The sequence below is a fragment of the Cannabis sativa genome, chromosome 5 (assembly GCF_029168945.1).
Source record: "Cannabis sativa cultivar Pink pepper isolate KNU-18-1 chromosome 5, ASM2916894v1, whole genome shotgun sequence".
Lineage (NCBI taxonomy): Eukaryota > Viridiplantae > Streptophyta > Magnoliopsida > Rosales > Cannabaceae > Cannabis > Cannabis sativa.
Genome location: NC_083605.1, coordinates 975877 through 988550, shown reverse-complemented (window position 1 = coordinate 988550; position 12674 = coordinate 975877). Strand labels below are relative to the sequence as shown.

General features: G+C 35.1%; 1 protein-coding gene across 1 annotated transcript; it reads left to right on the top strand.

The window, feature by feature from the left end:
- The first annotated feature begins 6156 nt into the window (after window positions 1-6156).
- On the top strand, window positions 6157-7348 carry LOC133038042 (uncharacterized). Its single transcript, XM_061116018.1, has 2 exons — window positions 6157-6560; window positions 6655-7348. Exons 1-2 carry the CDS (start codon window positions 6157-6159, stop codon window positions 7346-7348), a joined length of 1098 nt encoding a protein of 365 aa, XP_060972001.1.
- The last annotated feature ends 5326 nt before the right edge of the window (window positions 7349-12674 follow it).

Below are 12674 nucleotides of genomic sequence, written 5' to 3'. Positions count from 1 at the left end.
CAAATAAGTTGGGTTTTTGGTATTAGATAGAATTATACCACTTTGTTGAGTTTCAAGTTGAAAATGCCACACTTTCTAATACATTATGCAAATACCAATTTATTAGTTTAATATTAAAATTTCTAGTATGCTTTGGTAACTCAATTTTCGAAGAAATTACACTTTATACTTATTTTTTATTTTTTATTTATTTTACTATTCTTTAATTTATACAAAGTTTTATATGTTATATTCCCATTATGTGTATTAGGAATTCTAATTTCAATAAGTTATGTGATGTTATATTTAGTACTTTGATTATGAAAAATGGTATTTATTAATTAAAATTATTTTGGAATTATATTTAGTTAATATAATAAAAAGTGGTAGTTTTCAACTTATCCCTCAATTTTCTATATAATTATTGGGCCAAGTTGAAAAATGCCTCTTTTATTAATCAATTAATCAAATTTACCTCTAATTTTATATTTATTTGAAACATACCTCTTTTTATATGTATTGTACCCAAAATACCCTGACATAAGAGAATCACATAGAGAGTATCTTGAAGTGACAGGGACAAAATTGGTACAATGTTTTAAAAAAGAGGTAAAAATGAAAGAATTTAAAAAAGAGGATAAAAATAAAAGAGGACAATATAAAAAGGGTATAGAGTGTAATTTCCTCATAATTATTTATGATGGTATATGTTTAGATCTAATCTAGAAAATTAGACTCTATACCCTTTTCATATTGTCCTCTTTTATTTTTACCTTCTTTTTTAAAGTCTATCATTTTTATATCTTTTTTTAAACACTTTATTAATTTTGTCCTTGTCACTTCAATATACTCTCCATGTGACTCCCTTATGTAAGGGTATTTTGAGTATAATACATATAAAAAGAGGTATGTTTTAATTAAATATCTAATAGGGATAGATTTAGTTAATTGACAAATAAAAAAGGTATTTTTCAACATACCCCAATTTTGAATATCAATATTATGGGCTTGGACTTGGTCTTGGGCTTGGGCTACTACATTGATCTATTAATACAAATTGGAGGAGAACTCCAACATAAGAATTATTTAAGATAAATTATATTAAGGGATAATTATATAAGGCACAATTTTTTTATAAAAAAATTATATTTTTACGTTTAAAGAATTTTTTTTTATATTTTACGATTTTTTATGAAAATAACAGAAAATTATGTAAAAATAACATGAAAATAACATCTAAATAACATCAAAACAACAACAAATAATAACATATAAATAACAAAAAATAGAAAAATTGTAAAAATAATCCCTTATATTAATTATATTTACATTGATGTTGGGCACAAAATGCTAAAATTATTTACTAAGAAAATAGTTCTCTTCATGCCAAACTAATGTGGGAATGAAAAAGTAAAATAATTGAAAAATTAAAAAGAAAAAAAACATAAAAGCATTAACAATTTAAAATTTCTGTAAAAAAAAAAATAAAAAAATAAGATAAATTTGAGAAAAAGCCATATAAGCATGTAACTCCACTTCATGAAATAGATATATCATATCATTTTAAATCTTTAAAATTTTATATATAAACATACACTTTTGTTTAGTATGATATATAGGAATTAGGAAATTTATTTCTATTCTATAATTAGTGGGTATCATCTTAATCTAGGCCATAACAAAGCACATATATATTGTTATCCCAAAACTTGCAGCCCAACTTAGGCCCGGTATCATCTTAACCTAGGCCCATATAGCACGTACTCTATAAGATTGTGATAATAAACTTAATAAGTAAAATAAAACACAAGTTAAAATTATGTCCAAAATTTGGGACTTTTTAATAATGGGACTTTAATTCCTTTCATATTATTATTATTTTGAGTTGACACTTCTTAATTAGGATTAATTAGGATAAATAGTAGAGGAAATATTATAAAAAAAAGAAGAAGAAAAAATTGGAAATTCAATAAAAATGTAGTTATAGTAATAATGATTAGGCTCTGCTAGGGTTTTCTTCTTTTCCCCCTTGTTTTTTCTTCCTCCGACCAGAGCTCTTCGACCGTTTTTGGCTTGGTCTTGGCTCTGGCTGGACAGTAAGGATGGACATGCTTCTTTGGGTTTTACAAGTGAAGGTTCTTTTCCATTTCGTGAGTTTTGCTCTCTTTTTTCGGTAGTTTTCTTTGTGGTCACAGGGTTGTTGGGGTCGGTTGGGTGGTCGACGACTCACTTGCATTTTCTTTGACAGTCTTTTGGATTTGAGGTATTTGTTGTTTCCGAGATCTTATTTCGAGATGGGGAGTGGTAGTTTGACAAGGTTGGTCCTAGGCTAAGGTGGACTAGGCCTGTGTTTGTAACGTCCTGATTTCTTGAGACGTCACACTTATTAGTCCATTTGAAACCATTTATAATAAAGACAATAAACTGATTTATTGAAAATAACCGAAGCTTGAGATCTCATTATTTTAAAATAAAAACACTTGATTCATTTATAAACAAAAGTAATCGAGTCATAATCTTTAACGAAATATTTTTAAACCAAAACATCGTGACAATCCCCTAATATGTAATCCATGCCTCGAGCTCGTCATCCTCACTGTTTAGTTTTGCCTTTACCTAGACACAGAGTACACGTGAGCTAACGCTCAGTAAGAAGAGCCATGTAGGACATAACCCCCCAACTAGATAGCATAGTCATACAATGCTTACTGTAACAACCAAAATATTTAGATTATTTTCTATTACAATAGTCTAGATATCTCGATGTGGAAATAGTAAATTCTTAGATTATGTTATTGTTATATAGTAAATGTCAAAAACTATTACTAAATCAATTATAGTTTCATAGTTATGTCAGCTTGGTATTTTTGCAAAAACTTCTAATAATTTTGTTACAGCCCAATAATCTCGTATGGTTAAGGTTTTACAAAGAGTAGTAGTCAGGTTATCTTACACAAATATATGTTTTTATCTAAGAGGATTGAGGAGTGGTTAAATTATCTTTAGACTTATAAGTGGATATTATACATTTAGGTATTAAATAATATTGATCAAGTGGCACTCAAAAGATAGTTGATGATTTATTTGGATATGTGGCATTATTAGATGATAGATGACAACTAAAAAAAAAAAACTAGAAATAAGTGGAGCACGTGGAGAGGAGTTGATTGAATATTTTGATGTAGTCTTCAAATGTGGCACTTGAATGTTTACTTCATGCATGAGGTTCAAATTTTCAAATAATAAACCTAGTCCAATTGGAATACTTACGTGGAAGCCTTTGAGAGTTAATCTCTCTAAAATTCAAAATTTGAAGACTAAGTTATAGTCATATTACGGCTCACTCAAGTGAATTAGTTCATTGTTAATGGTTTTGACCGAGTAGTATGGAGGGGTTGAGAGATTGTAGTTAATAGATGAATTATTTTATTAGTTAATATAAATTAACCACAGTTAGATTAAAGCCACGATATATGGTTAAGGGAATTGTTAATGTTGAACTTAAGGCCTATAAATAGAAGCCATCCCTCACATTTCTTCTCACACTTTAAAAAAGCCAAACTCTCTCATTATCACACTAATTCTCTGGTCCCTTGTGCCTTGTATACATAGTCACATATTACTCTACATCCCACATCTTATTCCATATAAGCACTATATATAGGCCATCCATACACCATCGTTATTTCCCATATCTTCCATAAACCATAATAGTGCCTACAAATTCTAAAATCATTATCATTTTGTTTCTAAATTTCAAGATCATCTCAAACTACTCGTGAGCTTACACAAGGCTTGGGCTCGGGTAGGCTAGATCTTCTTTAAGAGCTAAGGTATATTGTCTTGTCATTTAAATTCTTGATTTAAGGTTAAGTTTAAATATTTATGTCACCATAATATATTCTAAAATAAAAATACATGAAAACTAGGTTTTCATAAGAAGATTATTGGTTCTCAAATATCTCTCTCATTGCAATCAAGGTTAAGACTCCACATTCGAGGTAAGGAAATTAAGTAGAAAAACATAAGTTTTCTGTATGTAATAACATTCATAAGAAGAGTGGGAATAGTAAAAGGGAAGTTAACTAAGGTCTTCTGCCTGACTCTTTATTGTTTGTTATTTATTGTACTGTATAATATATATTTAAATAATGTGTTTATAAGATTCATGTTATTTATGTATGTTTACAGTATTAGAGCATGGCCATTGCTAAAGGTATATATTTAAATAATATGTTTATAAGATTCATGTTATTTAAGTATGTATGTAAATAGTGTGTTTATAAGATTCACATTATTTAGTTATGATTATTATGTTATTTAAATAATGTATAGTAGTTTTGCATTATTTAAATTAGGCGGATTATAATTTATGTGACATGATTTGGCCAGAAAAGATAATGGTTAAATACTTGACTGTTGGGTCTATATGGTAGATAGGGGGCCATTTAGTAGTGGGTACGATTTTGCGGAACCCAGCCCTCCGCCATTTAGTCCAATAGCTCGAGTTTATTTGCCAAAATTGGACTCGGGCGTAATCATTATTATGTGATTTAGCTTAGAACCTAATTATTAGTAACTAGTGATATGATTAAGTTTATGTTTTGCTATCTGCCTAAATGTGTACATGTGCATTTTAATTAAGTTTTGTTTTTATTTATGTGACTACCTGACACACATTTCCTTACTGAGTTTAGTAACTCACCCTTATTAAATTACCATGTGCAGACCAAAGTAACTAAAAGTCTAGAATGCCGGTGGCGAGTGGAACTTTGGACGCTTGTGTGTGTGAGCTCGGCGAGGGCCATATAAGCTGCCCCGGGCGGTCTGGGCGCTCTGTTTATTTATTTATGTTATTAAACTTATGTCGCAATTATTTTAGTTATTAATAATTATGTTTTTTTTTTTTTTTTTTTACGAAAGCGGCGATTGTGAACGTTTTCAAGTATTAAATAAAAATGCGACATTTTAATTTTCCGCATTTAACGCTTGTAAATAAAATTAGTATTTTTAGAAAAGTACGGGCGTTACAGTTTGGTATCAGAGCCACAGTTATATCGGTCCCGAACGTTCTCACGAGTTACACACATCAGCCAAAAAGTTTCCGCTTGCCACCAAGTAAGTCCATTATATATACTTGCATTTTATGTGTATTTTTTTTTCTTTTGTAATCTCTAAATTGGCATTTTACTTTAAAAAAAAAAAAAAAAAAAAAAAAAAAAACCTTAGTACCAATATCCAAGTTTAGGTACTACCCATATGAAATAATTTTTTTTAATACATATAAATATATTTCAAGTTAGTTTAAAATAAAATTTTGGGTAAAATTTTAGAACTTGATGTTAGATAGCACCATATGACTCTTGAAAAAAAAAAATGTGTGTCTTATTATTTTATGTGATTATTTATTTTATCTTTGAATAAATAGAAATTATTTGTGAACTAGTTATGTAAGTATGGACATTTTTTGAAAATAGTGATATCTTATTTAAGTTTATCGTCTTTTAGAAATACTTAGAAACAAACAAGGAACATTAGGAAATAATGTCTCCAAGAAGATCAGTTCGAATCAACGGCAATAGAAACATCCACGTGGATGCAGCTCCAGCACCCGCAAGGGGCGGAGGCCGAGGTGATGGTCGACGCGGAGGCCGACGTGGAGGCCAAAGCGGTAGGGGAGGTAGACAAGGAGCATCGGTAGCACCGGTAGATGAAGTAGCGCTTGAACAACAACAACCTCCCAATGCTCAAGCTGAGATACTCCGAGAAAACGCTCGTATACGTGAGGAGCTAACTCGAAATTTCAAGGCTACGAGCTCGAATGAGGAGTTACGCCGAATCAAAATCCACCCGTTAGAAACCTAGCTCTTCAACCGAGTGATGAATCCGGAACCAATACAACGTTTTGAACCTGTGTACGAGCGATTCAGGAAACAACAACCACCAATATTCAATGGGAGCTCGGACTCACTTGAAGCTGAGGAATGGTTGCGCTCAGTGGAGTCCATATTGGAATATATGGACCTCAATGATAGGGAAAGAGTATCTGTCTTTTGCCCGACCCTACTTAAAAAGGATGCACGGATGCGGTGGGAAGTAGTAAGACGAGTCGCAACATAACAACTATGACCTGGTTGGACTTTGTTGATGTGTTCAACGAAAGTACTACGGTGCGCCATGCGGGCTGCAACAGAAGATGACTTTATGAATCTGAGGCAGAACAATCTCACTGTCACGGAGTATGCTAGGCAATTTGACCGTCTGGCAAAGTTTGCACAAGAGATCGTACCAACCGAGGCCCTTCGGGTCAAAAGGTTTTTGAAGGGGATGAACCCCATGATAAAAAAAGATGTGAAAATCATGGTGGGAACCAACACAGTTTATGCTGAGGTGTTAGAGAAAGCTCTCGAAGCTGAGTTGCTCGAAAATGATATAAAGAAGGAGAATGCTGCTAAGTGGGAAGCTCGAAGAAACAATGGAGGAAATCAAGAGAATAAGAGAAAACGCGAGGGAAATCACGGTAATGATCGTGATAAAAAGGGGAAAGCAGTGGTCCAAAATAACAACAATGGGGTGAAAAGGTCACATGTAGAATTCCCAATTTGCCCCACATGCAATAGGAAACATCTTGGGGAGTGTAAGATGAAGTCGGGGGTGTGCTACAATTGCGGGCAGCCGGGCCATCGAAGAAAAATTGCCCAAAGGGACAAAAGAAGGAGAACCAAGCGCTCCCGCTCGAGTGTTTGCTCTCACCAGAGGAGAAGCGGCCACAAGCAACACTTGTTGTCTCGGAGTCGGAGTTTACATTTACGGATTGCCTTGTAATGTTCTCTTTGATTCTGGAGCTACTCATTCTTATATAGCTACTAGGTTGATTGATAGTATAGATAAGCCATGTGACCTACTTAGATGTGGTATTGTGACGGAATTACCCTCGGGAGAAACCATGCTATCAACAAGAAGAATGCGAGATGTACCTATCATAATCGAAAGCAAAGAACTCATGGGCGACCTAATAGAGCTGGGAATAAAGGAATATGATGTTATACTTGGGATGGATTGGCTATCTAGTCACGGTGCGACAATCAATTGCCGAAAGAAACTGATCGTTTTTGAAACAAAGGCTGGGGATCGGTTTATATTCAAGGGCGACAAGCTAGCCCTTAGGACTCCATTGATCTCTTCCACGAAAGCTAGTCAGCTAATGAAGGCGGGATGCATGGCATTCTTGGCCAGCGTAGTGGATCGAGCAATAGAGACGCAACTAAATGTGGAGAACGTGCACATAGTCTGTGAATTTCCAGAGGTCTTTCCAGAAGATCTACCGGGACTACCTCCGGACGAGAGGTGGAGTTCATCATCGAATTAGCCCACAGGACTAATCCAATTTCAAAGGCTCCATACGAATGGCACCTAATGAGTTAAAAGAGCTTAAAATACAACTACGGGAGACTCTTAGACAAAGGGTTCATTAGACCGAGTTACTCACCTTGGGGTGCGCCTGTACTCTTTGTCAAAAAGAAAGACGGAAGTATGAGGATGTGCGTAGACTACGAGTGAGCTCAACAAGGTGACCATCGAGAATAAGTATCCTTTGCCAAGGATTGACGATCTCTTTGATCAATTGCAAGGCTCGAGCTGTGTTCTCGAAGATAGATCTAAGATCTTGGTATCACCAGCTGAAGGTCCGGAAGGAAGACATACCCAAGACAGCATTCAGAACACGGTATGGACACTATGAGTTTTTGGTAATGTCTTTCGGACTAACTAACGCCCCAGCAGCCTTCATGGATATGATGAATAGGGTGTTCAAGGAGTACCTAGATAAGTTTGTTGTTGTATTCATTGATGACATTCTTATCTACTCCAAAGCTTGTGGAGGAACATGAGGAACACACCGAGGATGACTCTAAACCGAGCTTAAGGAGAACCAACTATACGCCAAATTCAAGAAATGTGAATTTTGGTTAGAGAAGGTGGCATTCCTAGGCCATATAGTTTCCAAAGATGGAGTCGAGGTGGATCCTACAAAGATTGAAGCGGTCGAAGTTGGCCAACACCTAAGGCTGCAAGTGAAGTAAGAAGCTTCTTGGGTCAGGCGGGTTACTTATAGACGCTTTATTGAAGGATTTTCCAAGATCGCAACTCCTCTAACCAACTTGACTCGAAAGACGCAGAAGTTTGTCTGGTCAGAAAAGTGTGAGGGTAGCTTCCAAACACTTAAGGACAAACTAATAACAGCCCCTGTATTATGTGTTCCCAATAACAAGGATAAGTTTGTGGTGTACTGCGATGCATCAAAACAAGGGCTGGGATGCGTGCGTGCGAGAATGACAAAGTAGTAGCATATGCCTCAAGACAACTTAAGGAGTATGAACAAAGGTACCCAACACACGATGCGGAGTTGGCGACGGTAGTTTTTGCGCTAAAAATATGGAGACACTATCTCTACGGGGAGAAATGTGAAATTTATACCGACCACAAGAGTACGAAGTACTTCTTTACGCAAAAGGAACTCGACATGAGGCGGGCGATGGCTAGAGCTTGTTAAGGACTATGATTGTGAAATCCACTACCATCCAGGGAAGGCCAACGTAGTAGCCGGACAAGGCGCTAAGTAGACGCGGTTATGCCGGCTTGGCAATGCGGAACAAATGGAAATGCCACTACAACAAGAACTCCAAAGAAGTGGTATAGAGATCATTACACAAAAGCTAGCTAACCTAACCATTGTCTCGACGCTGCTACAAGAACTTAAAGATGCACAGATTGTTGATGAGTTCTTACAGAAGAAAAGAGCAGGCATGCCAGAGAAGGAGGCAGAGGATTTCTCAGAAGGAACAGACGGCATGCTAAGGTATAAGGGAAGAGTGTGTGTAGCCAACGACATAGAGATTAAAAGAAAGATCATGATGGAAGCACACACTACACCCTACTCAATGCATCCAGGGTCAACCAAAATGTACAATGACTTAAAAACCTTGTATTGGTGGCCAGGGATGAAGAAGGATGTAGCTGAATTCGTAGCTAGATGCCTCACTTGTCAACAAGTTAAGGCTGAACATCAGAGACCAGCAGGGATGCTGCAACCCTTGGAAATCCCAGAATGGAAGTGGGAAGATATAGCCATGGATTTTGTGACAGGACTACCCCGAACAACCAAGCAACACGACTCAGTTTGGGTAATTATAGACAGACTCACCAAGTCAGCACACTTTGTTCCAGTAAAGTCTACTTACAACGCAGAGCAGTATGCTGACCTGTACGTGCAAGAGATATTGAGGCTGCATGGAGTTCCAAAGACGATAGTCTCTGATAGAGGTTCAGTATTCACCTCCAAGTTCTGGGAGAGTCTACATAAGGCAATGGGGACGCGATTGAAATTAAGTACAGCATTTCATCCCCAAACAGATGGACAATGCGAACGCACCATCCAAATACTCGAGGATATGCTTCGAGCGTGTATATTAGACTTCAACGGCTCATGGAGCAAGTATTTACCCCTAATGGAGTTCTCCTACAATAATAGTTATCAAGCCACAATCGGAATGGCACCATACGAGATGTTGTATGGACGAAAATGTAGGTCACGCTTCATTGGGATGAAGTTGGAGAAAGACGCTATTTAGGCCCAGAAGCAGTAAGAGAAGCTTCAGAAGCAGTTGAAAAGATACGACAAAGGATGCTCACCGCCCAAAGTAGACAGAAAAGTTATGCAGATCTGAAAAGACGGGAGGTTGAGTTTTCTGTAGGGGACTTAGTGTTCTTGAAGGTATCACCTATGAAGGGGATTATGCGTTTCGGAAAAAGGGGAAAGTTAAGCCCAAGATTTATAGGTCCTTTTGAGATACTGGACAGAGTTGGTCAGGTAGCTTACCATTTGGCCCTACCGCCAACATTAGCAGAAACGCATAATGTTTTCCACATTTCCATGTTACGTAAGTATGTACCTGATCCGACACATGTGCTTAAATACGAGAACTTGAACTTGCAGCAGGACATGAGTTATATGACACGCCCTGTGCGCGTGATAGAAAAAGGAACAAAAGTCTTACGGAATAAGACTATACCCTTAGTTAAAATCATGTGGAGTGATAGTTCTGATAGAGAAGCGACATGGGAGTTGGAGAAGGACATGCGGAATCAGTACCCCGAGTTATTCTCAAGTAAGTAAATTTCGAGGACGAAATTCCTTTAAGGAGGGTAGATTGTAACAACCAAAATATTTAGATTATTTTCTATTACAATAGTCTAGATATCTCGATGTGGAAATAGTAAATTCTTAGATTATGTTATTGTTATATAGTAAATGTCAAAAACTATTACTAAATCAATTATAGTTTCATAGTTATGTCAGCTTGGTATTTTTGCAAAAACTTCTAATAATTTTGTTACAGCCCAATAATCTCGTATGGTTAAGGTTTTACAAAGAGTAGTAGTCAGGTTATCTTACACAAATATATGTTTTTATCTAAGAGGATTGAGGAGTGGTTAAATTATCTTTAGACTTATAAGTGGATATTATACATTTAGGTATTAAATAATATTGATCAAGTGGCACTCAAAAGATAGTTGATGATTTATTTGGATATGTGGCATTATTAGATGATAGATGACAACTAAAAAAAAAAAACTAGAAATAAGTGGAGCACGTGGAGAGGAGTTGATTGAATATTTTGATGTAGTCTTCAAATGTGGCACTTGAATGTTTACTTCATGCATGAGGTTCAAATTTTCAAATAATAAACCTAGTCCAATTGGAATACTTACGTGGAAGCCTTTGAGAGTTAATCTCTCTAAAATTCAAAATTTGAAGACTAAGTTATAGTCATATTACGGCTCACTCAAGTGAATTAGTTCATTGTTAATGGTTTTGACCGAGTAGTATGGAGGGGTTGAGAGATTGTAGTTAATAGATGAATTATTTTATTAGTTAATATAAATTAACCACAGTTAGATTAAAGCCACGATATATGGTTAAGGGAATTGTTAATGTTGAACTTAAGGCCTATAAATAGAAGCCATCCCTCACATTTCTTCTCACACTTTAAAAAAGCCAAACTCTCTCATTATCACACTAATTCTCTCACCGGTCCACTTGTGCCTTGTATACATAGTCACATATTACTCTACATCCCACATCTTATTCCATATAAGCACTATATATAGGCCATCCATACACCATCGTTATTTCCCATATCTTCCATAAACCATAATAGTGCCTACAAATTCTAAAATCATTATCATTTTGTTTCTAAATTTCAAGATCATCTCAAACTACTCGTGAGCTTACACAAGGCTTGGGCTCGGGTAGCTAGATCTTCTTTAAGAGCTAAGGTATATTGTCTTGTCATTTAAATTCTTGATTTAAGGTTAAGTTTAAATATTTATGTCACCATAATATATTCTAAAATAAAAATACATGAAAACTAGGTTTTCATAAGAAGATTATTGGTTCTCAAATATCTCTCTCATTGCAATCAAGGTTAAGACTCCACATTCGAGGTAAGGAAATTAAGTAGAAAAAAAAAACATAAGTTTTCTGTATGTAATAACATTCATAGGAAGAGTGGGAATAGTAAAAGAGAAGTTAACTAAGGTCTTCTGCCTGACTCTTTATTGTTTGTTATTTAATGTACTGTGTAATATATATTTAAATAATGTGTTTATAAGATTCATGTTATTTATGTATGTTTACAGTATTAGAGCATGGCCATTGCTAAAGGTATATATTTAAATAATATGTTTATAAGATTCATGTTATTTAAGTATGTATGTAAATAGTGTGTTTATAAGATTCACATTATTTAGTTATGATTATTATGTTATTTAAATAATGTATAGTAGTTTTGCATTATTTAAATTAGGCAGATTATAATTTATGTGACATGATTTGGCCAGAAAAAGATAATGGTTAAATACTTGACCATTGGGTCTATATGGTAGATAGGGGGCCATTTAGTAGTGGGTACGATTTTACTGAACCCAGCCCTCCGCCATTTAGTCCAATAGCTCGAGTTTATTTGCCAAAATTGGACTCGGGCGTAATCATTATTATGTGATTTAGCTTAGAACCTAATTATTAGTAACTAGTGATATGATTAAGTTTATGTTTTGCTATCTGCCTAAATGTGTACATGTGCATTTTAATTAAGTTTTGTTTTTATTTATGTGACTACCTGACACACATTTCCTTACTGAGTTTAGTAACTCACCCTTATTAAATTACCATGTGCAGACCAAAGTAACTAAAAGTCTAGAATGCCGGTGGCGAGTGGAACTTTGGACGCTTGTGTGTGTGAGCTCGCTGAGGGCCATATAACTGCGGGCGGTCTAGGGCGCTCTGTTTATTTATTTATGTTATTAAACTTATGTCGCAATTATTTTAGTTATTAATAATTATGTTTTTTTTTTTTTTTTACGAAAACTGGCCAGTTGTGAACGTTTTCAAGTATTAAATAAAAATGCGACATTTTAATTTTCCGCATTTAACGCTTGTAAATAAAATTAGTATTTTTAGAAAAGTACGGGCGTTACACTTACATACCTATATCACAACATCAATCAACTCATACCATGCTTACATACCTATATCAACATATAACGTCACACATTATTCCCACATACGATATAACATCATATCACATTATAAACTGAATGCATGCTATACTCTCACACATAACACACGGTATCTT

Excerpts from the sequence above, each read along its gene's own strand:
- LOC133038042 (XM_061116018.1), top strand. The coding sequence starts at position 6,157 with ATGCGGGCTGCAACAGAAGATGACTTTATGAATCTGAGGCAGAACAAT. Across the intron at positions 6,561-6,654 it reads AACAACAATGGGGTGAAAAG|CCGGGCCATCGAAGAAAAAT; the intron begins GTCACATGTAGA and ends AATTGCGGGCAG.